The sequence below is a fragment of the Tiliqua scincoides genome, chromosome 9 (genome assembly GCF_035046505.1).
Source record: "Tiliqua scincoides isolate rTilSci1 chromosome 9, rTilSci1.hap2, whole genome shotgun sequence".
NCBI lineage: Eukaryota > Metazoa > Chordata > Lepidosauria > Squamata > Scincidae > Tiliqua > Tiliqua scincoides.
In genome coordinates, this window is record NC_089829.1 from 46,015,153 (window position 1) to 46,041,167 (window position 26,015).

The 26,015-nt window shown below is 45.6% G+C and overlaps 1 protein-coding gene across 1 annotated transcript; it reads left to right on the plus strand.

Annotated features, from left to right (window-relative positions):
• Nucleotides 1-607: 607 nt before the first annotated feature.
• Nucleotides 608-24,607, plus strand: AARS1 (alanyl-tRNA synthetase 1). The gene is made up of 21 exons (XM_066637316.1): nucleotides 608-677; nucleotides 4,062-4,225; nucleotides 6,021-6,209; nucleotides 6,944-7,089; nucleotides 7,701-7,892; nucleotides 8,630-8,774; nucleotides 9,234-9,379; nucleotides 10,345-10,453; nucleotides 10,565-10,715; nucleotides 11,489-11,613; nucleotides 12,603-12,747; nucleotides 13,724-13,902; nucleotides 15,382-15,495; nucleotides 16,307-16,513; nucleotides 17,270-17,454; nucleotides 18,627-18,735; nucleotides 19,017-19,130; nucleotides 20,851-20,970; nucleotides 22,243-22,329; nucleotides 22,867-22,980; nucleotides 23,813-24,607. The coding sequence occupies exons 2-21, from the start codon at nucleotides 4,082-4,084 to the stop codon at nucleotides 23,996-23,998; spliced, it is 2,907 nt and encodes a 968-aa protein (XP_066493413.1). The 5' UTR covers nucleotides 608-677; nucleotides 4,062-4,081; the 3' UTR covers nucleotides 23,999-24,607.
• The last annotated feature ends 1,408 nt before the right edge of the window (nucleotides 24,608-26,015 follow it).

Here is a 26,015-nt window from a genome sequence, read left to right on the forward strand (position 1 = left end):
AATTGATGGTGTGTCCTGAAAATGTAGCACCTTGTTGGTGTGTCGGGAGATTAAAAAAACGGTTGGAAGTCACTGGTTAGGAGGGTTATTTTTTATTTTTAATAAATGTTTATACTGATTGTAAACTTTTAATGTAGTTGATTGACTGATTGATTTGATTTTGTGTTAAAAATTCTCCTGCTTGATGATGTCACTACTGGCTATGACGTCACTCCCAGGTTAATGACATCACAAATAGAAGTATTTATTAGCTTCTCACAGGAAGAAAGCAAAAGGGGGTCTTGTTCTTGTGGCACCAACACAGGCTAAGCCAGAACCAGCCTTGTTAGCCTTAGAGGTGCCTCCACCTTCCCTATTTGCTGCACCGACTCCTGCCAACTCCTCCCCTCAGACTGTGCCCTTCCCTTAATGGCGGCCCCCAGGTCGCCCTCAGCCCTTTCCCTGGAAACCACGTGACTTCGTTTCAGGGCCGTTGCATCAGCCGCTCTGAGCGCCCCGCCTCTCGGTGACGTTAGCAACTCGGCTGACGGTCAGCGCCTTGGACCAATCGCAAGCCGGCTCTGAGCCTGACAAATGGGTAGGGCTAAAAAAAATCCGCAGTAGGTTTGGTTGCGCGGTGGAAGCAGTGCTGCAGCTGAGGCTGGTAAGGCTGCGTTGAGAGGGGAAGTAGAGGGAAGGTAGGTATGGTGGCTATGGATGTGAGCTGTATATATGAATGAATGAAGGGAGGCTGGCTGGCTGGCTGGGGTGCCTTTTGAATGCTTTCCTTTCATTGTAAGGTCAGGCTCGTCCCCAGCTAGCCAAAGGCTTCCCTTGAGGGCCACAGCTGCCAAGGATTCTGGGAGTCTGGTTCATGGCCAAGAGGTCTTGGTGGTGACTTGAGGGCTTCACAACTCCACCCAGATATGGCCCATTTGTGGGGGCTGGAGTGGGGTGTGTCTCTAAAGTAGGGACATGCAGTGGGTGGGGAGGCAGGTTGAGGCAGAGCCCACCAGAGTCACACTCTGTGCATGGGTTGTGACTGCTTATGCACCTCACATGGTAGCAGCGCTTTTCAAAGGACTCCAGTGGGATGCGTGGTGGTTGGGGAGGCAGGTGAGGCAGAGCCTCCCTACCAGAGTCCTTTGAAAAGCACTGCCGCCCTGTGAGCTGCGCAAGCAGTCACAACTCACACACAGATCCCAGACCCCACAGAGCTCATGGGACACCCTGGACCCGAGACCCCGCAGAGCATGTGGGTTGTGGGTGCTTGGGCACCTCACACAGCGGCAGCACTTTTCAAAGGACGGGGGGAGGGCTCTGCCTCACCCGCCTCCCCACCCACCACACATCCCACTGAAAAGCGCTGCCGCCATGTGAGGTGCATAAGCAGTCCCAACCCATGCTCAGAGCATGACCCTGGACCCCAGATCCTGCAGAGCGCATGGGTTGTGGGTGCTTGGGTGCCTCACACTGCGGCTGTGCTTTTCGAAGGACTCTGGTGGGGAGACTCTGCCTCACCTGCTTCCCCACCCACTGCATGCCCATGCTCTCAAGACAGTAGGACATGCTTGTCACTTGATTTCATTGTGGCACCAAGGCAGAGACGGGTGCATGCCTGGGGGAACACAGGGGACTCCTTGTCATGTCGTAACTCAACCACAGTGTTTCTGTAACTCCTAGGCAAGCTGGTTGTCTTTATTCCCTTGCCATGTGTGGAAGAGACTCTTGTTGCACTCCTACAGCTGTTTGTTTCCAATTAGTAAGATAGGGGATTACAGCCTCAGTCTTACTTTCAAACACTTCTACCGATTGGAAATTAAGTGGAGTGATAGAGTGGTGAGTTTCTCCTTACCTCTGAGCAATACAGACACGTAGTTTACTAAGCACATCTTATGTGTGTATCATGGTTAAATCACTGCCTGGAGAATGGCCTTGTATATTCATTCACCCAGTGAAATCTATTTTTTGTTTTGGTGCTTCGGTTGCAGTTTAGGGTCATTCAGGATGGCTTTTTTTTTCACTTGAATGTAGTCTTATTTTCCCATCCCTGCCACTTCTTGCCATGGGAGAAAGAAAAATCAGAAGCAATAGGTTAACTGACATTGACTTACACAACAAATTTTCCCTTATGATGACTTGCAGGGTGGATTTAACTTACTGTATAATCATATCTGATGTGCTTCTAGTATTTGGAGATTACGAGGGACCCCTTTCAGTATCTATATGGGATAGTACTAGTAGGGAGCCCGTGCTTCACTGGAAACATGGCATGGATTTTTGCTTGAGACATTAGGAGCTGTTTCAGTTCTATGGGTGCTATGGGCAGTGTGACCTGGGAAGTTTGCTGCCTTTGGCTTCATTTGGTAAGCTCCAGCACAGACAAAATCTGTTTTCATTGTTTATTCTTCCTGCTCTCCTCCCCTGAATGGTGCTGTGTAACTGTCTCATCTTCTGCATAGGCATCAGGTAAATAGCTGCAGTGTATGGCAAGAAGGGCTAAAGAGCGATCAGGGATGTCCCACCAGAGCCATGACTGGCTGTCAAGTTATCATAGCTGTTGCAGAAAAGCAACAGTACCTGCAGCGTGCTGTCTGGTTCTTGATCACTAAGCTACAGTTTGTCCCTTGTTTGCTGTTTATTTTGAGAAAATGGTGCCTATATGGTGTACTTATGTAAATTTTCATCCAGTTCCCATACTATTGTTAAAACAAATGTCCAGAGCTATGCAATGCATCATCATTGATCATCTGTGAAATTACAGTACATTAAAACCATGCTAGTGGCCCCACTCAGTCTTGAGTTTTGTGTCCTCTGGCTTTTTAAATATGTGTGATATGCAGTTTTAGCTGTTTGTTACCCTTAAATTTGATTTGTTGTTAGCCACCTTGGGAATCCCAGCAATGGAGCATAGGCCTATCCATGGCTACTAATCATGTTGTCTACGTGCTACCTCTGATTCAGTGGCAGGGTGCTTCTGAATATCACTTGCAGGGATCAATGGCAAAAGAGAAGGCCTTTTTTTCACCTCCTTGTGGGCTTTCCAAAGTCAGCTGATGGGCCCCTGCAAGATATAGGATGCTGGACTAGATGATCCATCAGGGTTTTTCTTATCTAATGCAAGATATAAGCAAGGTGCAAATATTTTAAATAAATGTATACCATAAAAGTTCTACAGTCTGTCCCCTAAAATGCTAGCCCCTAAATTAAAATTGTGGCAGAACTTCTAGGAAGTGCATTGATGATACAAGAGTAGAGAATTTCAGTGTTGTGGAGGTGATATCAAGGATGTATCTTTTATGCATCCTTCTTTTTAGAAGGACTAGGTTCACAAATTGCATAGACTGGAGGATGCTGTTAAGTTGACTTGGAGGTGATGGGGAGGAACTCCCTCTCTGGGAACAGCCTGATTGGAGATAGGTGGTCATTAGCTTCAAATTGTGCAAGGGCTGTTGCAACACCTTGGCAGATGCAATTGGAGCAAATGCTCTGGGCAGCTGTAGTGACCTCAGTTTGTTGGTTTTATTTATAAAATGTTAGCCTTTAGGAGGCTTATGTGGCATCAGTTTGAAAAAAAAGGAAAATAATAATAATAGTAACACGGTATTTATACCGCCTTTCTGGTCATCGAATTACTCCTCTGACTTTATTCAAAGCGGTTTACATAGGCAGGCGTTTCTAAATCCCTCAAGGGGATTTTTACAATCATAGAGGTTCTCTCTTTCAAGAACCAACAACATTTCAGAATGGGTCTTCCTGGTTTGGCCTCACTTCTGGCCTCCAGTTCTCCTATGCAGGAAAACACAGTCCATACAATGAAATCCACAATAGTTGCATGAAATCACAATAGTAGTTCCAGCTGTGGCTGTTGCAACTCCACCTTATAAAGGAGTTTTATTTATTCTTGCAATTTATCACCCTGCCTTCCCCCTCCAGAATTAGGCACTTGAGGCAGCTTATCATAAAAATACAATATAAAAGAGCCTCTCCAATCAACCACAAGAGATAGGCAGCCCCATATACATGGCGTTTAGTGATTCCTTTGAGCCTTGCAATTCCTTGTTCATCCTTTTCACTTCCAGTGCTGAGTGGTGATTCCAAGATGGAGACAACGTTGACAGCCAGCGAGATCCGGCAGCGGTTCATCGACTTCTTTGTCAAAAATCAGCACACCTATGTTCATTCTTCTGCCACTATCCCCCTGGATGATCCTACTCTGCTTTTTGCCAATGCTGGCATGAATCAGGTTAGAGATAATATAGATTTCTATAAACATGACATGTATATAGGAACATGTCTGAGGACATGACTGAGGAACTCTCTCCCTCTTGAGGCCCACGTAGCCCCCTTCATTGTCAGCCTTTTGCCACCTACTCAGAACTGTTCTTGTTTAGGCAGGCATTCCATTTGATGCCCTCCCCCCAATATTCTGTCATATTCTCTGTACCATGAACTAGTTTTTAATCTCTCTTGGGAATGGTTTTTAAATCGTGTTTGAAGTGTTGTGGTTTTCTTTATTTTTTCATATTATTTCCTCTCCCTTGGATATTTTTTAAACCAACTTGAGGGTCACTTTGAGGCAAGAATGGTAAGGTTAAAAATCCCTGGATGGATAGATGAATTCAACAAATACCCTGGCTTTTTCACAAGCTTTTGTACGAACAAGCTAGGATTTGTCAGGTTTGGACAAAATAGTAAATCCTGGTTTGTGTCAAAGCAGGAGTGGGAAGTTGCAAATCTTCTCTTGTGCACAAAGGGGAAGGAAGAGCATGTGAATCATGTTTGCTATGTAAACCGCTTTAATTATTTTTTATTGAAAAGAAGCATATAAATAATAATATATGTGAATTATTATAGCCTATGTATGATAGCACTAGCTGATGATATTGTTGCTTTGATGCATTCTGGGGAACAGTGGTAGATTGTGATTTGCCTAAGTCCACCCACTCAGTCTGTTGCAGAGGCAGATCTTGAACTTGAGCCTCCCATTTCCAAACTTGGGTTGGTTTCAAGGTGGCTGAGTGGTCTACGATGCCAGGCTGAAGGTACAACCTTGCTCCCATTGTGACATTCTGGTCTCCGAAGGGAGGTGTGGTCCGTCCTGTTCAGGGTGGAGCTATAGCTATGGCTCCAGGTGGACAAGGACTTACTCTGATTGCTGAAGGCCCCAGGTTCATTCCCTGTCACCTCTAGGTATGGCAGAGAAAAATTCCTAACTGAATTGCTAAACAGATGCTGTCAGTCAGTGCTGAGAATCCTGTGTTGGATGACCCAAAGATCCAACTCACTTCCTATGAGTTGGCAACCTTCAGTCTCAAAAGACTATGGTATCGCGCTCTGGATGGTGGTTCTGGCACAGCGTCTAGTGTGACTGAAAAGGCTGATTCGGGAGTGACAATCCCTTCCACACTGGGAGCAAGTGTAGTGTGTCCCTGGTCTGTCTCCCTGGCTATGGGCCTTCCTTCTTTGCCTCTTTGCCTCAGCCTGTTGGCCAACTATCTCTTCAAACTGGGAAACATGCTGCACAGCCTGCCTCCAAGCAGGCCGCTCAGAGGCCAGGGTTTCCCATCTGTTGAGGTCCACTCCTAAGGCCTTCAGATCCCTCTTGCAGATGTCCTTGTATTGCAGCTGTGGTCTACCTGTAGGGCGCTTTCCTTGCACGAGTTCTCCATAGAGGAGATCCTTTGGGATCCGGCCATCATCCATTCTCATGACATGACCGAGCCAACGCAGACGTCTCTGTTTCAGCAGTGCATACATGCTAGGGATTCCAGCTCGTTCCAGGACTGTGTTGTTTGGAACTTTGTCCTGCCAGGTGATGCCGAGGATGTGTTGGAGGCAGTGCATGTGGAATGCGTTCAGTTTCCTCTCCTGTTGTGAGCGAAGAGTCCATGACTCGCTGCCTATTTTCTCGTTATTTAGCTATCTACATTGGCCCAGGTGCACTAATAGGCAGGTCTCTCCTTTGAAGTTTTAACCTGCCTGGTTTGTATGGAATTCCTGAGAGTTAAAACTTGTCTGATGTCTTGCCTCTCTATCAGTTCAAGCCCATCTTTCTGAACACAATTGATCCCTCTCACCCCATGGCGAAGCTGACAAGAGCAGCCAACACTCAGAAGTGCATCCGGGCAGGAGGGAAGCACAATGACCTGGACGATGTCGGCAAAGATGTCTACCATCACACCTTTTTTGAGATGCTGGGCTCCTGGTCTTTTGGAGACTACTTCAAGGTACATCTGGGACTTTGAGGGGTGATGGTGCAGGTGGTGTATATCTCTTAATTCGAACTCCAGGTAGCTGGCTGATTGTATTTCCTTCTTTAACAAAATTGTAGTAAGATGAGGATAGACATAAACAGATATAAATATAAAAAAAAAGATTGCAAACCAGACATTCAGCTTAATGTTAGGGAGTTCATAAAATATTATTATTAACAGTATTTACTATGTATTGACATATAGTCATACAGGCAGGCCCCCTTATCTGGGTTCAGTTATTCATGGATCTGGGAACGTCAGTGGCTGTCAGTGTTGACAATCCTTAGCTAAATGGACCAGCAGCTTCCTACATTGCTATTATGTATTTCCTTTCCTCCCAAAGGCTTAGGGCAGCATACCTGACTCTTCCCATCCTCTGTTTATCCTAACAACCCTGTAATGTAGGTTAGACTGAGAAATCTTGACTCGCCCAAAGGCACCCAGTTGAGCCTCATGGTTGGTGAGGTTTGAATGTGGCTCTTTCCAACATCTTAACCAGTATAGCATGTTAGCTCTCATCCACATAGCTACAGAGAAGGGTGTGTTTAATGTTTCAAAGTGTTTGTCAAAACCTTTCATTCCCTGGTTCAGTTTACCCGAGTCAATGCCTTTGCTGACGACAGCGGAGTTTGGTGAAACGAGTCATTTTTAGAGGATGGCACCATAAATCCCCCCTTTCTAAAGCTGTGCTTTTTTTCTTCACTTAGGAATTGGCTTGCAAGTTTGCTCTTGACCTGCTCACTAGAGAGTTTGGCATCCCTGTTGACCGATTGTACGTCACATACTTTGGCGGTAATGAGGCAGCTGGTTTGCAGCCAGATTTAGACTGCAAACAAATCTGGCTGGATCTAGGGTGAGTGTCTGGGTGTCTGTTCCAGGGGTGCAGAAAGAGATCTGTGTCTCGGAGACTGTTCTTCCAAGAAGAGATGGGACACCACCAGGGCAACCCCTCTGATTTTTCTGTTATCTTGCATAGAAAATGGGAACAAAGAAAGGCAAGGAGGTGCAAACAAACTAATGTTCTAAAACATCTTTTGACCATCTCCAATGATCCTCTTTGGCATATTCTTTCTTCCAGGCCAGGCAACAATCTGGTTCAGTCATGTAAACCAGAATCAACTTGTGGATTCTGTAAACCAGAGTTTATACACTCTGTGGAACTGTGGCTTGTGTCAAAGCAAAAGTACAAGCTCTCCTCGTCCTCCCTCTCATATGTGAACAAGAGGGAGCGGGAGGGAGTCCACAGTTTGCAGAGATTCGTTTTTGTAGCAGGATTCCATAGTTTCCCGCCGTCTGAACCAAGCCAATGTCTTACAAAGCATCTCGTCAGTGTGGTGCCTGTTTGAAAAAGTAGAAAACAATAGAGCATCTCGGCATTGTTTTCTCCTTTCAAGGAGCCTGGTAAATAGCCCCTTCCCTCCCTTGTGCTACCCTATCGCCTAGTGGGCATTTCCTTCTTTGCAGTCTTCCAGAGAGCAGAATTCTTCCAGGCAGCATGAAGGATAACTTCTGGGAAATGGGGGACACGGGGCCATGTGGACCTTGCAGCGAGATGCATTATGACCGGATTGGGGACCGGGATGCTTCACACCTCGTCAATGAGGACGATCCCAACGTGCTGGAGATCTGGAATCTGGTGTTCATACAGTTCAACAGGTGATGCAGGAATTTTTTTTTCCTTTGCCCCTACGTGTTCCATTCCTGTGTGTCTGTTCCCCTTTGCCTTGCTTTCAGTGTGAGCACAATGCAGGATTCTGCTCTTGCCCACCCAACATCTCTTGTGTCTCCAAGCATCTATTGAGCAACTTTTTGTATCTGCCTGCAGGTCTGGGTGTTGAAGATAATGGATCATGATGCTTTATTTTTCCATTGTTGGTTTCAAACAGTGATCTATTCGAAAACTTTGAAATGGTGCTAAAATGGGGGGAAAAATCCCTTCCAAGGAATGTAGCAGAGTAGCCTCTTCTGGGTTACGTTGTTCCCTGCAGTTCTTCCTCAAATATCAGTAGATAAGTCCTCCAAAACCCTTATTTCCTTTTTCATTCTTGTTTATCTGCCCCAGAGCCTGACATCATGTTGTCAGCAGAGCTGACTGCTTTGTCGTGAGGTGTCATAAACCATATTTCATGATCTTAGGAGGCTCACCATGGCAAAGGTCAAATGCATCTTGCCCTGGAGTTCTTGCTCCATAGGTCAGGTTTTTCTTGTAAATATCCAAGGAGAGGGGAGGCTGTTTTGCACTGTGTTGGCTTTGATTTTCAGCTTCCTTACAGTTCTCCCAAGCCATACATATTTGTCAGTCCAGTGTTGTTGTTGTTGTTGAAAGTGTGAAATCAGGGGAGAAGTGGATCCCATTCACACATTACAATGGTGTATTTTTCTTTCGTGTACAGAGAGGCCAATGGGACCCTGAAACCTCTTCCCAAGAAGAGCATTGACACTGGAATGGGCCTGGAGAGGCTGGTGTCTGTGCTGCAGAACAAGATGTCCAACTATGACACAGATCTCTTTGTCCCCTACTTTGAGGCTATCCAGAAGGTACTCACCCAGATGCGTTGTGGGTGAATAAGTCAATATGTGGATTAGCAATGGGTGATGACTCCCTAGTTGCCTGGAGAGCAAGTCCTGAGGCTAGATCCCCTTGGCTGGAATGGTACTGACTTGGCTTGCTTGCCTTCCACTTCCCCAGGCAAATCCTTCCCAACTCTGTATTATCTGCTAGTTTTAATGTTATTGTGGTATTGCATTAAGTGTGTGCGTTCTCATCAGTTTTTTGTAAACCACTTTGATCTCTGGGGAAACATCAAGTTCTAAATATCTAAACATCAAGTTCAATTTAAAAAGAAATTGGCACTACTGTTGGGAGCTACGAAGTCAGAGAACTTCATGAAAAGCATCAATTTCCAGGTGTCTTCTGGAATGCTTCCTGATCTTTGTTTGTCCTAAGCTGCATGTTTCTCCCCATCTCTTTCATGCTGCTGTCTTTCTTCTTCACAGGGCACTGGCTGCAGGCCATACACTGGTAAGGTTGGTGAGGAAGATGCTGATGGCATAGATATGGCATATCGGGTCCTGGCAGACCATGCGCGAACCATCACTATTGCCCTTTCGGATGGTGGAAGGCCTGATAACACTGGCAGGGGGTGAGGGTGCTTCTGATTCAGCTATTTGGTGTGGGGCTCAGGTGTCAACAGAAGGCAGGGTTGGGTGAAAATAGTGCATTTGGCTTGGCAAAATAGGGTTGATGTTAAGGATCATGGAAATATTCGTCCAATACAGAATCCTTATAGAATGAAGCATAAGAGATTTCTATTTTAGATGCATTCTCCCAGGGTGAGTCTTTCCATGAATCTGACTTTGGTGGCCACCTAGACAGCAGATTGGTGGGGAAACTTACTACCTTCACCCACCTGCTGTTCTTTGCATTTCCTGGATTTGAAAAGAAAGGGGGGAACAGAGTGCATGTGGAAGTGCAGAGGATAGGAGAGAGGTGAGCTAGATTGTCTCTAATGTACGATGAAGAAGTATGTTAGAGGCACTCTAGCCCTCCACTCTCTTCTCCACGCTTCCTCTGCCACTTCGTTCACCTCTTTTTGAATACAGAAAATGAGAGAGCGAGAAAGACCATTGCTGGGTGAGGGGTGTGGTATTTGGCATAGTGAAATTCTGGGAAAGGGGGGACAATATATGTTGTACCATGCCAGGAGGGTTTGGGTAGACTGCATTATTGTGAGGTAACAACTCCTGTGTTTGTGAGCTAAGAATTCCAGGTGTATCAATCATGGTTTGATTGTCTTGGGTCTCTGGCATGCCATTGTGTGCCTTTTTATATCCAAGTGTGACTCTACCGACTAGAAGTGATATTGTTCACATGTCTGAACATGAAACGGGTGTATCGAGTGCTCTTGATCTTGCCAGGAGTCATCAGCTTTCAAGTCACTTCAGAGGTTGTTGTCCCAGGATACTAGATGGTGTGAATGTCCTTCAGTTGTTTAGCAAGAAGATGGGGTTAGGCATTATTGGTGAATCCTAGTTTGGATTCAATGTAGATTTCACTGTATTGGCTATAAATGAGACCAACCCCCTGACTTATCTTCCCTTTGTGAAGGTATGTTCTGAGGCGTATCCTTCGACGTGCCGTTCGGTATGCTCATGAGAAGCTCAATGCCCCCAAGGGGTTCTTTGCCTCACTAGTGGACGTGGTGGTACAGTCTCTGGTAAGTTCTTGATTGCTTTCTCTCACTGCTGCCTTTGAGGCTATCAGGTTGCACAGGAGGGAATTGAGGGAGGGTTTGTTCACACTGGCCTGATGACTCCTGTCCTGTCAGGGTGGTGCCTTCCCTGAACTGAAGAAAGACCCAGAGATGGTGAAAGACATCGTCAATGAAGAGGAGGTTCAGTTCTTGAAGACGCTGAACAGAGGCCGCCGTATCCTCGACAGGAAGATTCAGAGTCTGGGAGAAAACAAAACTATTCCTGGTATGAAATCGAAGGTCCATCACACAGTTTTCCCTGCTAACTGAGCAAAGCAACACTTTTAAACAGTGATGTTATAACTCTGTCCCTGCTACATATTAGAGAACAATCTGTTTCCTATGGGTTTTTTGCTGGTGTGATATGGGGGTGTTGTTTCATGTCTCTCTTAAAATGACAAGCAATGGGATGGGACTTGGATGGGACTTGGAACCATCTTATCATTTCTTTTGCTCTGTAAATTACTTGGTGAACCATATTTTATTGCTGAAAAGCAATATTAAATATTCTTATACATAAGAAGGATATTTTACTTCAGGCCGCCCGAGCAAGTGAACCAGGCCACATGCTGCCAGGAAAGCCGTGCCCCACCGCCACCCAATCTAGGAGGAGAGTTCCTTCCTGGCTTCAAATATTGTGATCAGTGGAGTCTTGAGCAGGAATTATCTTGGCCAAAGCTACTGGATTGGAGGGCTGGGGGGAAAAAGAAGCTGATGCTTGATTCAGGTCTGTCCCAGCCATCAAGAGGGAAGTTCTTCCTTAACTGTCAAATATAATAGAGAAGAGCCATCTCTGTGGGTCACTTGGCTCTCTCTGCAACTCTGAGCATGCATCAGAAACCAAGTGGCCACATGACGTTGTGTGCTCTTTTGTTTGGGTTCCTTTTTCACTGTACTTTAATTCCAGACCACAAATTCCACAAAAGAATTTGAGTTGATCTGGTGTGGTCTCTCTCTCTCTCTCTCTCTCTCTGATTCCCCCCCCCCCCATCTCTCCAGGAGACACTGCCTGGCTGCTGTACGACACCTATGGTTTCCCAGTGGATCTCACTGGGCTCATTGCAGAGGAGAAGGGCTTGAAAGTTGACCTGGAAGGCTTTGAAGAGGAGAGGAAGACTGCTCAGGTAGGCCTTGGTGATCAATAAGAGGACAATATCAGGCTTGCTAAGTGGCTGCCATAACATGTGATTCATCCTTTGGGTTGAATTTGTAGACCTAGATAGTTTTATTCCAAACGTTGAACCTAGTCAGTTTGGAACTGTTAAAATAAAACAAACTAAAACACAGAAGTGGTAAACAATAGATATAAAATTATTTAATTATAAAGTCAAGTATTGTGAAACATAAATACTTAGCAGAATAAGCCAAATGATGTGGATCCAGGCATGTTAGCTTTTTCATTTGTTGTCTTAAAAATCACCAGTTTTGCTTACAGGCCCCTCCAAATAAGAAAGCTGCTTGCATAGATTTTCTTGGCCACTACTGCAGGGAACGTTGCACTATAATTCACAGTGCACAATTCTCTTCTTCAAAAGCCAGGAGTAGGTGAAGTGTTAACAGGATACCTGTAAATGGTCTGGGAACACAAAACATTGTAATACTGCCAAACCTGAGCAGACGTGGATCTGATCAGAAGTCTGGGTGTAGGGTAATATCTTTCATTTGGATTTTTGTCTTATGGAGCAGAACACTCTGTGTTTGTTTTGGGGTGGGTGGATAAATGTGTATTCCTTTGTGCCAGTCTGTGGGAACCTTCATGTTTACAAGGAAATAAGTCTTGTCTAAAAACCGACCATTAACTGCCCTGTATCCCTTCTTCTATAGTTGATAGACAAACCTGCCATGCTGTAGCGCTCCCAGCTCAGAACAGCTTTCAGTTCAGAAATATCCAGTTTAGATTCATTTGCTGGTCTAGTTTCTTGGCAATTTGTGGAAAACAAAGATGGGCGTTTGAAGCTCTCTTGCTGTGAATGTCCAAGTCTGGCTTTATTAGTCAAATGACCCAGCTTTTCCAGTTCATTAACTGGGAAAATGCAGAACGTGTCAGAGATATCGGTGGCATACAAAGGACTCTGTTGCCCCCTCTCATGCTTGGGTTTGTTGCTGTTCCCAGTTAAAATCCCAGGGCAAGGGAAGTGGTGATGAAGATTTAATCATGTTGGACATTTACGCTATTGAAGAACTCCGCTCCAGGGGACTGGAGGCCACAGATGACACTCTCAAGTACAACTACACATCAGATTCCAGTGGCACTTATGGTAGGTTCTCATTCAGCATGTCCTCTCTCACTGTATTGGCACAGTGTCTATCTCTGCCTGGCAGAAGGAACCGGTTTCCAGTTACCAAACGTTATATAACTTTTATCGGAAATCTGTGCCTCGTTGGCAATATGGACAATGCTTGAATTAGGAGATTATACGTTTGAATTTCTAATATGCCAAGCTGAGTGAGAAGACTTGGCTTTAGAATGTTACTCTTAAATCTGCTCTTGTCTGTAGTTAAGACAGATGTTTTTAAGGGGGGTGCAAACAAAGAGTAATGCTTGAAATTGATCCCATTAATGGATCTCCATTAGTCAGTGTTTTGACCTATTTGTCTCAGAGTTCTTAGGAGTTCTCTGGTGATGCACAAGTCCCTGAATATTCAGAAGACTATCCAAAAGGCAATAGATTACTTGCTCGCACTGAGGAGCAGTTTCTGTAGCTATGGCTTTAGAAGACCTAGTGGAGAGGGATTGGCCTTTGGGGATCAGCTGATGGAATGCTACTGCAGACTAGGTGGCACCTCTGAAGCATTGAGTTCAATCTGCCAGACATAGTGGGCCCTCCTTATCCACAGGCTCAGCATTTGCAGATTTCAGTAGGCCAAAAGGCACTTACAGTTCATGCCGGAAACTTCCAGTCACGCGTGGGATGCCCTCTGAGGCCCAACTGCTGACTTAATAATCTGCAGAATTTGGTATCCACAGAGGGTCCTGTCATGGATCCCCTGTAGATACTGGTCGCACTGCATGAGGTTGACACAGATAACCGGTGGCACAAGCACGAATGTGCCAGAACCTGGCTGGGAGACATGGCTATAGACTCGTGTGCTCCAGTGTCTTCCAGAATATTATATTTTGTCAACAGAACTCCCCTCCCCCATTGCCAGTCTCTGGTTTTCCACTTCTTCTGGCCTAAGCATGCTAAAGAGGCTTTGGTCTCCTCTACCTTTTTTTTTCTTCCTACCCTACAGTGTTTGATAGTCCTGTGGCCACCGTGAAAGCCCTCCGTCGGGACAAGAAGTTTGTGGAGGAGGTGTCTACAGGCCAAGAGTGTGGAGTTGTGCTGGACTGCACCTGCTTCTATGCCGAGCAGGGAGGACAAATCTACGATGAGGGCTACCTGGTCAAGGAGGACGAAGGCAGCGACGATGTATGTTGCATCTGCTGGTACCTTGGTGCTTGGTGATTCATGAGAGCTTGGGCCTGGCACGAGAGCTTTGCAGGCCCTGTGGGCCACTGAACATTGGTGCCCTCAGAAGGGTGCTGGTGGCTGTGGCGTGTTTTGCTTATTTAAAGGTTTACATCCTGCAGTTTCCCACCCCGAGTGGGTTCTCGGGCAACTAAAAAAAAAACACAGTTTAAAACAGCTAAAGTGTAAAAACGGACAGAAATGATAACAAAAGGGGAGGAGGCAACAAAGGATACAAATACAGGTAGAAATGAGGAACCCAGTGCTGAACAGAAAAGCCTTTAGTCAGTCCCAAAATTTCACCCAGGGAGGCACCAACCTTGAAACCTTGAAAGTCTATCTGCTACCACCTGATAGACTTTTGCTGCTGGTGGTACATGTAAAAGAGCCCTCTCAAAAGACCTTAAGGGGGATGGACATTCTGGTCCTAACCTGTTTGTGTTGCCTGTTTCTACCCCAGTATAGTGGCTGTGGTCCATAATAGGTTCTGAAACCTAGTGCTCACCAAATTTCTCTCATTACTGCCAGTCTCCTTTATTAGGTTGCCCAAGGTTTAAGATCTGCAGCAGGGCCCCCCTTTTTTTTGGAGATTAGCTGGGTGGTGGCCAGAGGAGAGGCCTTCTCGGTAGAAGTGCCTCCTCTATGAAATGCCTCTAATGTATGAAAGGCATTAATTCGTACTCCAGATCAAGTTGTCCTGTTCTGCTCTTGTTGATGTTGATAGTATTTATATACTGCTTTTCAACTAAAAGTTCACAAAGCAGTTTATAGTGAAAATCAAATAACGAATGGCTCCCTGTCCCAAAAGGGCTCACAATCTAAAAAGATGCAAAAGAACACCAGCAGGCAGCCACTAGAAGACACGGGTGAGGTGGGTCAGTTACTCTCCCCCTGCTAAAAAGAGGAGCACCCACTTGAAAGAGTGCCTCTTACCCAGTTAGCAGGGGTAGCTCTTATGTCAATTGACTGCTGCTTTGCTATCAGTTCATTGCTGTTTGGTGCTGGTGGTATCTGGCTGGTGCTCTATTAATTTTCCCTTTTCTGTTCACCATGGAAAACAAAAATTGTCGAATTTTGTGTCTTTATCCTACTGCCTAATGCACTGTAATACATGTGTTATACAATTGCATAGCATTCATTATGGCTAAACTATTGATGCTATGCCAAAAATAGGGGCGTTTTTTAAAATTCTCACACCAAAATTAATATATAAACATCGGAATATTCGGATAAACACAACGTTATGCATAAGAATGCAGTGTTTTTAATGTGGATTTGCAGTATTGATTTTACTTTCAAATGTCACTCAGTGGACTAGAAAGAGGTAAAACAGGATATAATCTTTGCAGCTGCTTAGATGACTGGTTGAAAGGGCCATTTTCTCAGACTCTCTTCTTACTCTTGCCAACCATTGGTTATTGCTTTTTTTCTTTTTTGCAGAAGACGGAGTTTACGGTGAAGAATGTACAAGTGCGTGGTGGATATGTGCTCCATGTTGGCACAGTGTATGGGAGCCTGAAGGTGGGGGACACAGTTAAGTTGCACATCGACGAGGTGAGTAAATGGTGACAGCAGAGAGAAACTGCATTGTTTAATACTGACTTGATCCTGACATAGTTCAGAGAATTTTCAGCGAGGCCAAGGTGGCCAGTTCTGTATTCTTACCAGCCACTTTGATCTTCAAACAACAGTTTAGAAGTTGCAAATATATTGCGTTATCTAACTCTGGTCGCAATCCTAACCCACTTTCTAGCACCAACATATGGGCAATGCAGCCCCAAGGTAGGGAACAAACATTCCCTTACTCTGAGGAGGCCTCTGGGCCACCCAACTGCAGGATGCAGCACATGTCCCATTGGCACTGCTATGCCAGTGTTGGAAAGTTGGTTAGGATTTGGGCCTCTGTCTCCTTGATGGATGGCTGGTCTCTAGTCTGTTTAACCCATAAGAACTTCATAGTTATGGAACATTACCTAGAATACTCAAAGAGAGTTGTAACATGGAAGTAACCTTCAGCCTCATTCGGACATGCATGTTTCTTATCACACGTGTATGTTACTTTTATGGCTGGCAGCTGATTGCACCAAAAATGATTAAGGGCAGTGAAATCCAAGCAATATATTATCTCCTAAATTCTGAAAACAATAGTTCTCCTTACTAGTAAGAAAGACTTGATACCTTGATTGAATCATCTTTAACATTTGTTGAGGCCACCAGAAGTTTAGACAGTACTGCTTATTGGGCCAGATTTGATCTGCAGTTGACAGCCTGAAGTTTGGGCTACACATAACAAGTCACTCTTTTTTTTTTTTTCCTTCTCCTCTTTCCCACCCCTTACCTATTTGTGCCCATATTTGCCTTGCAGCCCAGACGAAGGCCAGTCATGAGTAACCACACTGCAACTCACATCCTCAACTTTGCCTTACGTGCTGTGCTAGGGGAGGCTGACCAGCGAGGGTCCCTGGTTGCTCCAGACAGGCTGCGATTTGACTTCACCGCCAAAGGAGCCATGTCCACTCAGGAGATCAAAAAGGCAGAAAAGATTGTCAATCAGATGATTCAGGAAGCCAAGGTATGGTTGAGTAGAGCTGGGTTATGGTTAGTGGGTTAGTCTGCAGAATGTTCTGCAGCTGTCCTGCACCATGAGGGTGTGAAACAGTTGGAAATATACTGCAGGTTTTGATCTCATGACCTTAACAGTTTTGGGTAGCCTCCTGTTCCTCAGGGTGTTTCACTGCCATGTATAAGCAGGCACACGTATATGTGACAAAGTGGGCCCCAGACCATAGAAGCTTCTGCCACAATATATGTTTTAGCCTTAAAGGTGTTGGAAGATTGTTTGTGTTTGATACATGTTTACTAACGTGGCTACCCTTCCAGAACCACTTACCCTTTCTCAAGGCTTGTTTTTAAAAAATAGCTTTTGAAAACATGGCAAGTAACTGCAAATATTTTGATTCAGTGTTGTAGGTTTTAAAACTTTGATTTCATATGAATTTATATAGATGTATGGCATTTAGAGCACAATCCTATGTGTATCTACTCTGCAGTATCTATTTGTAATTTTTTGTATAGGATTACAACTTCAGAGAAACAAAATTTTTATAAAATCCTGAAAAGGGGGGAAGCTTTGACTTCACACAAGTCAAGGGTAGCTCATGCGTAGCACATGTAAAATTGGGCTTCTGATTGGTCGTCTGGAGCATGCACATTGGCAGAGAAGCACCTTATCCTCTGGACACTTGGGGGGACGACGACACTCTGTTTCCCTGGACATAGTTACTGAATTGCCCTTTAAAATGACCACCTCGGCCCTTACTTTGCCCAGGTTGTGTATGCCAAGGAGTGTGCCCTAGCAGCTGCCAAAGCCATCCAGGGCCTGCGTGCTGTCTTTGATGAGACCTACCCTGACCCTGTACGTGTGGTGTCGATTGGCATACCAATTGAAGACATGCTGGCTGACCCCTCCAGTGCTGCAGGTGCCATCACATCTGTGGAGTTCTGCGGGGGAACGTAAGTACAGCTAAAAGGCAAGCAGTGAAGAGAGGATTCAGATCCAGAGAGTGAGAGTTCTGTTTCAAATATGTGCAGCTGCCTGTAGATATTCAGAAGCTGAGGGCCCGATTCTATCCAACTTTACAGCACTGATGTAGCTGTGCTAATGCGATGGGCGCTGCAGTCTGCAGAGAGGGCAGTCATGGAGCCACCCTCAAGATAAGGGAATGTTCGTTCTCTTACCTTGAAGCTGCATCAGTACTGGATAGGATTGGGCCCTGAAGCTCTTGTTTTCTAGTTTTGTGTCAGCATTGTTGTGGCTTGTAAACCCACTAGGGTAGAGACCTTGTCACCACTGTGTTCTAGGGTGCCCTGCTGAAACTCATGTTTTTGCAATAGTGGTGGTGGTTGCAGTGGTAATTTGCTTCTGTGTGGTTTATCCCAAGTTGTGGTAGTTATCTTTTTAAAAGCTAAGCAGCTTGAACCTGGGTATTTTAAGCTACCTCCCTAATAAGATCATCTGGAGAAATGTTGTTCCATGTGCTAACACCTGCAGAGGTTTTATTGGCAATTGGGATAGAGCCCTTTGGTGACCTCACCCAGTCTATACTACCCTGTCTGCCCTGGTTAGTCCAGTAACTCTTGACAACTGGTCTGATCCACCAGGGATTTGGGGCTTGGTGGTTTTGTTTATTTTTGGGCTGGTCTCTTTGTAGATTTGAATGTTTTCTATTTTTCATCTGTTCACATCCTATTTATGTTAATTTGCTGCTTTGGGCAACACCTAGTGATAAAAGCAGCTTTAAAGGTTAAGGCATAAATAAGGTATCTTAGGGCAGCAGAAGCCCAGATGCACTTGTGTATCAGCAGCGTAACTGTGACAACTGGAAGACTGCCCCTCTTCCCCATTTCTAACAGAACTCTCCCTTATTAGGCCACTGCAAGGAAATCGGTGCAGAGCACTTCCAATGAGGTTTTAAAAAAAAAAAATTAACCCAAGCTGACCCCATTACTGAAAACGACTTTCTTTGTAAGAAATGCCTTAAAAATATGGGATGTGTGTTGGAAACCCACTAGCAGAGCTCCAGCATGCTTCCTTTTTCCCAGGGGAAGTGGCAAGTTCTGAAGCCATGCTTCCTTAATTTGCTGGAGGAAAAATGCTGAATGCTCTCATCTAATTGTTTTCACAGCCATTTACAGAACTCTGGTCATGCTGACCATTTTGTGATTGTGTCAGAAGAAGCTATTGCTAAGGGCATCCGAAGGATAGTGGCAGTCACTGGAGCAGAAGCCCAGAAGGTGAGTGGAGAGAAACTGAGTAGGGGTATTAAGATGGGTCAATATCAGGCTTGAAAAACGTACTTACGATACTGCCCATAGTGTTATACACAAACTGAAAATCCAACATATTGAGCCTGTTTAGCTGCAAGGCTGAGAAAGCCAGCTCTTTTCAGTCAACACCAGAGTGATGTTAAGCACTTTGATGTTAAGTTACTTTGTTTAGAGCATAAAAGCTGGTTTCTGTTTAATTGCTATTGAGAAATTTTGAACTCTTTCCTTTTTTCCCCACTTTCCCCAAGGCGTTGAGGAAAGCAGACAGCCTTCAAAAGCTCCTCTCTGACTTGGAAGCCAAGGTGAAAATCCAAACCTCTCCCAACAAAGAAGTCCAGCGTGAGATTGCAGATCTTGGCGAGGTAGGAGACGGCGTTGCCACTATCACCCAGATAGTGCGTTAAATAAATAGGCGTTGCCATTATTGCTGTATCTTACCCAGAATTCTTGGTTGTTTAAGGGCCACAAAGGCAGTACCATTTATCCAAAGGCTTATTTTAGATCTCATTTTTTTCTGTGTGTTTATGCTTCAAAGTGGCTTAAAATTCCTCACCTAGAAAAGCCATATTGTTTAAATGAATTAGTTAGTTCTCTTTATATGCAAATTTGCTATATGCAAATTCACTTACTTACAAGGGGTAGAATAGCTACCTTCTCTTGTTATCCACGCCTCTGTACTCATTATCTGCTATGCAGACACCTTCCAGACGCTGCAGCCACCTTCAGACTGGCACTGACCCCTTTAAAGTGGCTGGTGGAAGCTTCTGCCAGCTATTTTAAAGGGGTCCACACTGGTTGAAGGTGGCATTATGAAGGTGTGTGCAGCATCTGCAAGGTCTCTGTAGCATTCAAAGATCTTCTGGCACTTTCTACTGCACTTTGCTGACTTCGTGAGGGTGTCTGCTGGATTCTTCTGATGGCAGGTAGGGTAACCCGCCTAACTTTTACCTAACTTCATTGATCCCATAGTATCAGTGGTTTGTTATCTGTGGATTCGCTATCCACTAGGATTTCCAGGAGCCTAATCCTAGTGGATAACAAGAATTAATTGCACAGAAGGTGATCATTGTATTACTGCCAGCCATAGAAAAAAGAAACAAGTAGCTATGCAAAACCCTAAAGCAAGGGTCTCCAAACCCCGGCCCGGGGGCCAGATGCGGCCTGCAGCGAGCCTCTATCTGTGCTGTGGTGAGCCTCTTGACCCCTGAAGCCTCTGGCCCATTCAGCTGAATGTGACCAGAGCTGTGCTCTGGTTGTGTCTGGAGGGTGTTCTGAGGGCCGGAAAGGTTGAATGAATGAGCCCACTTATTCACTCATCTAAGTTCCTTCTCTAATTTATTTATTTAAATTTTATAGTTAAATTTTTTTCTGGCCCTCAACACTGCGCCAGATATTTGATGTGGCCCTCTGGCCAAAACGTTTGGAGACCCCTGCCCTAAAGCAAGGGTATCAAACTCGTTTCATACAGAGGGCTGAAGTTAGCATTCAGAGTGCCTGCTGAGGACCAGAAGTGATGTCATTAAGCAGAAAGTGACATTAAGCAGCTGATGGCCAGAAATCAGCACTTTGTTTTCATATAGAAGCTTATTAACTGCAAACGGCAGGAGAGAAAATATGCAAATCTTGTTCGTATTTCAGGATATGGGAAAACCCAATTTTCATGTGGGCTGCTGTTTCAACAGTAATACCTCAGCACCACTCAGCAGCTGAGAACCTGAGGGCCAGATAAAAAGCTTCCAGGGGCCGCATCTGGCCCCCGGGCCTTATGTTTGACACCCCTGCCCTGAAGCATATGCTTAGTGTTGTCCTTAGGCCCTTGAAGGGATTTTACTTAGTGCTTCTCAGCAGTTTTCAAGCTTACTTGTACTATGGTTTCTAGAACCGTAAGGGCTAGAAACTTGTTTGTTTTTAATGAATGCTGAGATTCTCAGGATCTTCATCTCTAGTGTCAAATGCTGCCCTTGTATGCCATGATCACAGGTGTGTGCAAAATGTAGAGCCTTGCTTGCAGGAATGGGAGCACATCAGGTCGGGTGACACATCAGGTCAGGCTCCCACTTCAAGCTCTTCTTCCACTTGCAGAGCCTGGCCACTGCCCTCATTCCCCAATGGCAGAAGGATGAATTCAGAGAGGCTCTCAAAGCACTAAAGAAGGTTATGGATGATCTTGATCGTGCCAGCAAAGCCGATGTCCAGAAACGAGTGAGCATGACTTTGTTTTCTCTCCCTCCCTCCACATCATATGTGAAGAGTGCATGTGTATGATTGCTCAGTTTCCCTTTTGAAAGCTGTGCAAACGATGTGCAGGAAAGGACTTGCCTCCACTTGTGTAGTTTCATAGGCACTGAGGTTATTCAGACAGCCTGCATTTTCTCCTGCCCCTTCTCTCTGGAGTGAGCTGCATCACCAGCTGTCAGAGGAGACACCATCCACATCCCTATGTGTCCTTAATACATTGTACCTTTATAAGAACAGCCCCACTGGATCAGGCCATAGGCCCATCTAGTCCAGCTTCCTGTATCTCACAGCGGCCCACCAAATGCCCCAGGGAGCACACCAGATAACAAGAGACATCATCCTGGTGCCCTCCCTTGCATTGGCATTCTGACAAAGCCCATTTCTAAAATCAGGAGGTTGCACATACACATCATGGCTTGTAACCTATAATGGATTTTTCCTCCAGAAACTTGTCCAATCCCCTTTTAACCTTTGGCTCATTTTTAATTGTCAGCTGTTCTAGGAGCCAGTCTTGGCTAGAAAGCAGGGTATTTTGTTTACTCACTCCATTTATATCTAGCATTTCAGTCACAGACATACCAAAGCAACTTGGAGCCTAATCCTGAGCTCTTCAGTGCCAGCAGTATGCTTGTAGATACCCTGCTTCTGGTTACTGTGAACTGCCAAAGTTGCCCTGCTTCTGGTTATTGCCAGCTGCCCTTCTGAAGTGGAGGGTCTGCAAGCAGGGCCTCTCTGGCTGATCTTAAAACCTGGGCAAGTGCATAGTTGAGGAGGCAGTCCTTAAATATAGTGGGGCCCTTGGTATCCATCAGGGGATCTGTTCCAGGACCCCCTGCAGAAACAGAAATCCGTGGCTATTCAAATCCACAGGGAGGCCTTTGGAACACCTCTTGGACATGATTGAAAGGGTTATGCCTGGAGGCTTCTGCTGTGGGTCAGCACCTAGTTAGTCAAATCCGCAGGTGCCAAGCCCACAAGTAAGGAAGGCCAACTGTATAATGCAATTCATGTTTCCCCAATATACTTGCAATATTTACCATGCTTGATAACTTGGTCACAACAGACATTAATACCAGAATATAAGTAAAAAATAAAAATGTAATTTGAAGAGGGACTCTTGGCATCTGACAAAAACTTGAACACTGGAACTGAAAACTTGAACACTTGAAAACTTGAACTGGAACACTGTCACTGGCATTCTGGCCTCTCTGATTGAATATTTTCTTGTTTCCTCAGGTTTTGGACAAAACAAAACAACTCATTGAGTCTCACCCCAACCAACCGCTGGTCATCCTAGAAATGGAAAATGGTGCTTCTGCAAAGGTACCCTAACCACATGGCAACAACAGCCTTTCTCCTTTTCTATTGGGAGCACCTCCTGTGAGTTGAGTGGGTGGCAAGAGAATCTGCAGATTTGTTCACATGCTTCCATTCTGGTGCAAACTGTTACGTAGGCCTGGCAAGATGAGAATGCGGTGGAAGTGCAACAGCTTCTCCATTTTTGATCTGGGAGTGTCTTGCTCCTTTTTGGCTGAGTATAGTTACATCTGTTGATCCAAGGACATGTAAGTGGCATCTGACAGTGGACTTCTGCAGAAAGTGCCCTGTGAAAAGGCAATGCTTCTCATCCCCAGGATCCCCTGGCACTTGTCATGGAGAAGTGGAGACATGCCCTCCACTGGTCCCTGGCAGCCATTGATCCCAGTGCAGAGGTTCACACATTGGCTGCTGCACACAGGCAGGAGATTCTGTTGTGGGTCAATTCTCCTCACCCGGTTCCTGCCCTGGATTCGGATACTAGGCTCATTCCTAGAAAGCTGGCACAGCCGCTTCTGTAACTGTTTACTTATCCTTCTACAGGCACTGAATGAATCCCTGAAGCTGTTAAAAACACACTCTCCTGAGACAGCCGCCATGCTCTTCACGGTGGATAATGAAGCTGGCAAAATTACTTGCTTATGCCAAGTTCCTCAGGTAAATGGGGGGAACCCAAGTTTGTGGGGCACCAGATAGAAAGCCGTTTAGGATCACTCAGAGGGGGAATGGCTGTGTGACTATATTCTCTGTCTGAAGTGTGCAGATGGTGGATTTTGCCACCACTGCTTTGTTCAGATGGCGGAATCTGGATTTGGGAATTGCTTATTGTTACCTGCCTCTTTGTTTTGTGGCCATTATAGAATTTGGGTATCTGGGGGCTTTGTACTGCAGAGCCAGCAACATTGTTTTCTCCATGTTCTCAGCCTATAGATGATGAATGAAAGGAGACACCTGCTTGAGGGGGGGGGGCAGTACTAGCAATGAATGGTTGCATTTCTGCCCCTCTTTTCCTCCAGAGAGCTCAGAGTAGCCTACAAGGTTCTCTTCCACTCCATTTTATACAAACAGTTCTGTAAAGTAGGATCAGTCCAAAGGCTCTTGTACTCTTGACATCCTGCTTTCAGCCTCAGCCTGCCAGATGCTTCGTGCCCTGTTTGTGAGTTTCCTGGAGGAAACACCCCTTCTTCAATATTTGCATTCCAGGAGCTGATATGTAGTGGCCTCTTAATCTTGGAGGTTCCATTTAGCTGTCTGGACAATAACCCATAATAGACCTTCTCCTTCTCCATGAATATGTTAAGGCTTCCTCCCTTAAAGCCACTGAAAATAGTGAGTCATCACATCTTGTCACAGGAAATTGCAATAAATTTAACTTGTAAGTTGTTCCCTCCAGGATCCCTTCTCCATGTGCTACGCCCAGTCAGACCCAGCATTTGGATTAAGCACAAAACTCAGTAATATGCATTCTCTCTCTATCTCTCTCTCTCAGGAAGTTGCCAGCAAAGGACTGAAGGCCAGTGAGTGGGTGCAACAGGTGTCCGGGCTGATGGATGGCAAAGGAGGTGGAAAGGACCTCTCTGCTCAAGCGACAGGCAAAAACACTGACTGTCTCGAGGAAGCCCTGAGGCTGGCTACAGACTTTGCCAAGCTCAAACTGGGAGACCTGAAAAACTGACTCAAGTCCTAGGAGCACATCTGTAGAGGGAATAACTTGTCGTCTTGGGCCATAGGTCAGGAGTTTAATGGCATCTGTGGAGATGGAGACTACACATTATTGTCTCTAAATTCATCCGCTCAGGCACTAACCAAGCAAGGCGGCAGTGTCCAAGCATAGGACAAAACAGCCCAGGACTGCATGAGTTTTATTCCAGACATGGGGTAATAACTGACCCATCTTAGGTTGCCCATTGTTGACTAACTGTTGCCCCACCTCTCTGTGCACAAATGTTTGGTCACATGCTCCCTGCTAGTCTCAATTTACTGCTCAATGCTGCCACCATTGTACAGTTTTAAAGGATCAAAACAGGGACTGCACATGAACCCCCTGTCCATGCTCAAGCACTTGAGCCACTCTGTATAAAGCGAGTGTGTGCAGGGGCGAGCATCGGAGCTGCTCATTGTCCCTCTTTTTTCCTTATCACTGTAGCTGTGGAAACTCATCTCTTCATTCATAGTGTTAACCCTTTGTTTTGTAGCAGTAAAGCCTTAGCTGGGCAGATTTGCCGTGGCATAAGGAGTACTGCTGAAATAGGTTCAGTGCTAAATAAAAAGAACAGATGCTGTGTGTTTTGAACTGAATTTGTTACAAGGGAAAGTGAAGAAAGCACTTTCAGAAGCTGAGAAGAGTTGCATGCATACGTGTTAGCTGGATGTGCCCCCTTTCTATATTGCAACATCTGTCTGTTTAAACATTTATGTGTTGCTTTTCAACACAAGGCCCCAAAGTAGTGTGCAATTCATCAATAAAACACATAAAATCCCAGCATCTTAAAAAGAGCAATATGAAAATCAGAGAAATCCTGTCTGCTGCCACCAAATACAATCAAATAAACAGAGGCTGCAGGATTAATTCAGAATAGTCCTTCTCCTTTGAAGCCCTCATGAAGTAGAACAGTAAAGTCTAGGCACCATAAGTGAAAAGGCCCTGCCTGTGTACCATCTAACCCAGCCATTTTCAACCACTGGGCCGTGGCCCATTGGTGTGCCACAAGTGGTCCACAGGAATTTGGGGGAAGAACATTTATTAGTAGGGCCAATAGGGGATGTAAGCCTCACTAGCAGCATGTTGTGCCTTGTCAATTGTGCCTTGTCAGTATGCTATGAGATGAAAAAAGCTGAAAATGGCTATTCTAACCATTGCCTAACCATTGATTTTGGAGGGTGAGTAGAGCACTATTGAGGACTTTCAGCCCTAATTTTCACACTTCTGGGGTGAAGCAGTTGTGTGGGGGAGTGAGGCTTGTGATTGCAGAGCATTTTAACAGCATGTCACTGAAATGGAGACTAGCACTTAGATCCCTTAAAGCTATTCAATCTGTGCGTCCAGCCTCCCTAGTGAGGTGTGGCTAGCCTCCAGGGGCATTGCCAGGCATCTCGGGGAGAGGGGCTGTGCTGCTCTGCTGCACATGCTGCCTCCTGACTTACTACTTTTCTGCAGCTGTGAACGAGGTGGGTGGGGCAGCGTGAGGCTGGAAGGGTGTGTGAAACATGGTGGGGGGAGGTAGGAGAGAAGGCTGGCTGGGCAGGCAGAGGTGCCGCATCTCATCATGGAGCTCTCCATGTTCAACCTTGCCCCAAGGACTACATTTCCCAGTGTGCCCCTTGCCCTAGGCATCCTGGGATTGGTCAAGGCTGGAGGAGAGAAGAGTGTGAGGTGCTGCATCTCAGCAGCACAGGGCTCACTCCTGGCAGGCTTCAAAGTGGGAGGGAAGAGTTAAGTCCTCGGCTTGGGGACCCCAGCCTGCTCTTAGTGTCCAAATGCCGCAGCCTGCATTCCTCCATCTTGCCTGGGGGGAACGGGTGACATCTGCATGTTGGGTGTAAGTGTGTGAGCAGCCCCCATCTACTTTGGGGTGAGTTGTAACCTTGCTGGGTGTGGCTGCAATCCTTTCCACACTTTCCTGGGAGTAAGCCCCAATGACTCAAATGGGGCTTCTGAGTAGACCTACATAGGCTTGGGGTCTGTGTCAGCT

Bases quoted from the DNA above. Each gene is read 5' to 3' on its own strand.
- AARS1 (XM_066637316.1), top strand. From the start codon at position 4,082: ATGGAGACAACGTTGACAGCCAGCGAGATCCGGCAGCGGTTCATCGAC. The intron at 6,210-6,943 runs GTACATCTGGGA...TTCTTCACTTAG, and splicing joins CTTTTGGAGACTACTTCAAG to GAATTGGCTTGCAAGTTTGC. The intron at 7,893-8,629 runs GTGATGCAGGAA...TTTCGTGTACAG, and splicing joins GTGTTCATACAGTTCAACAG to AGAGGCCAATGGGACCCTGA.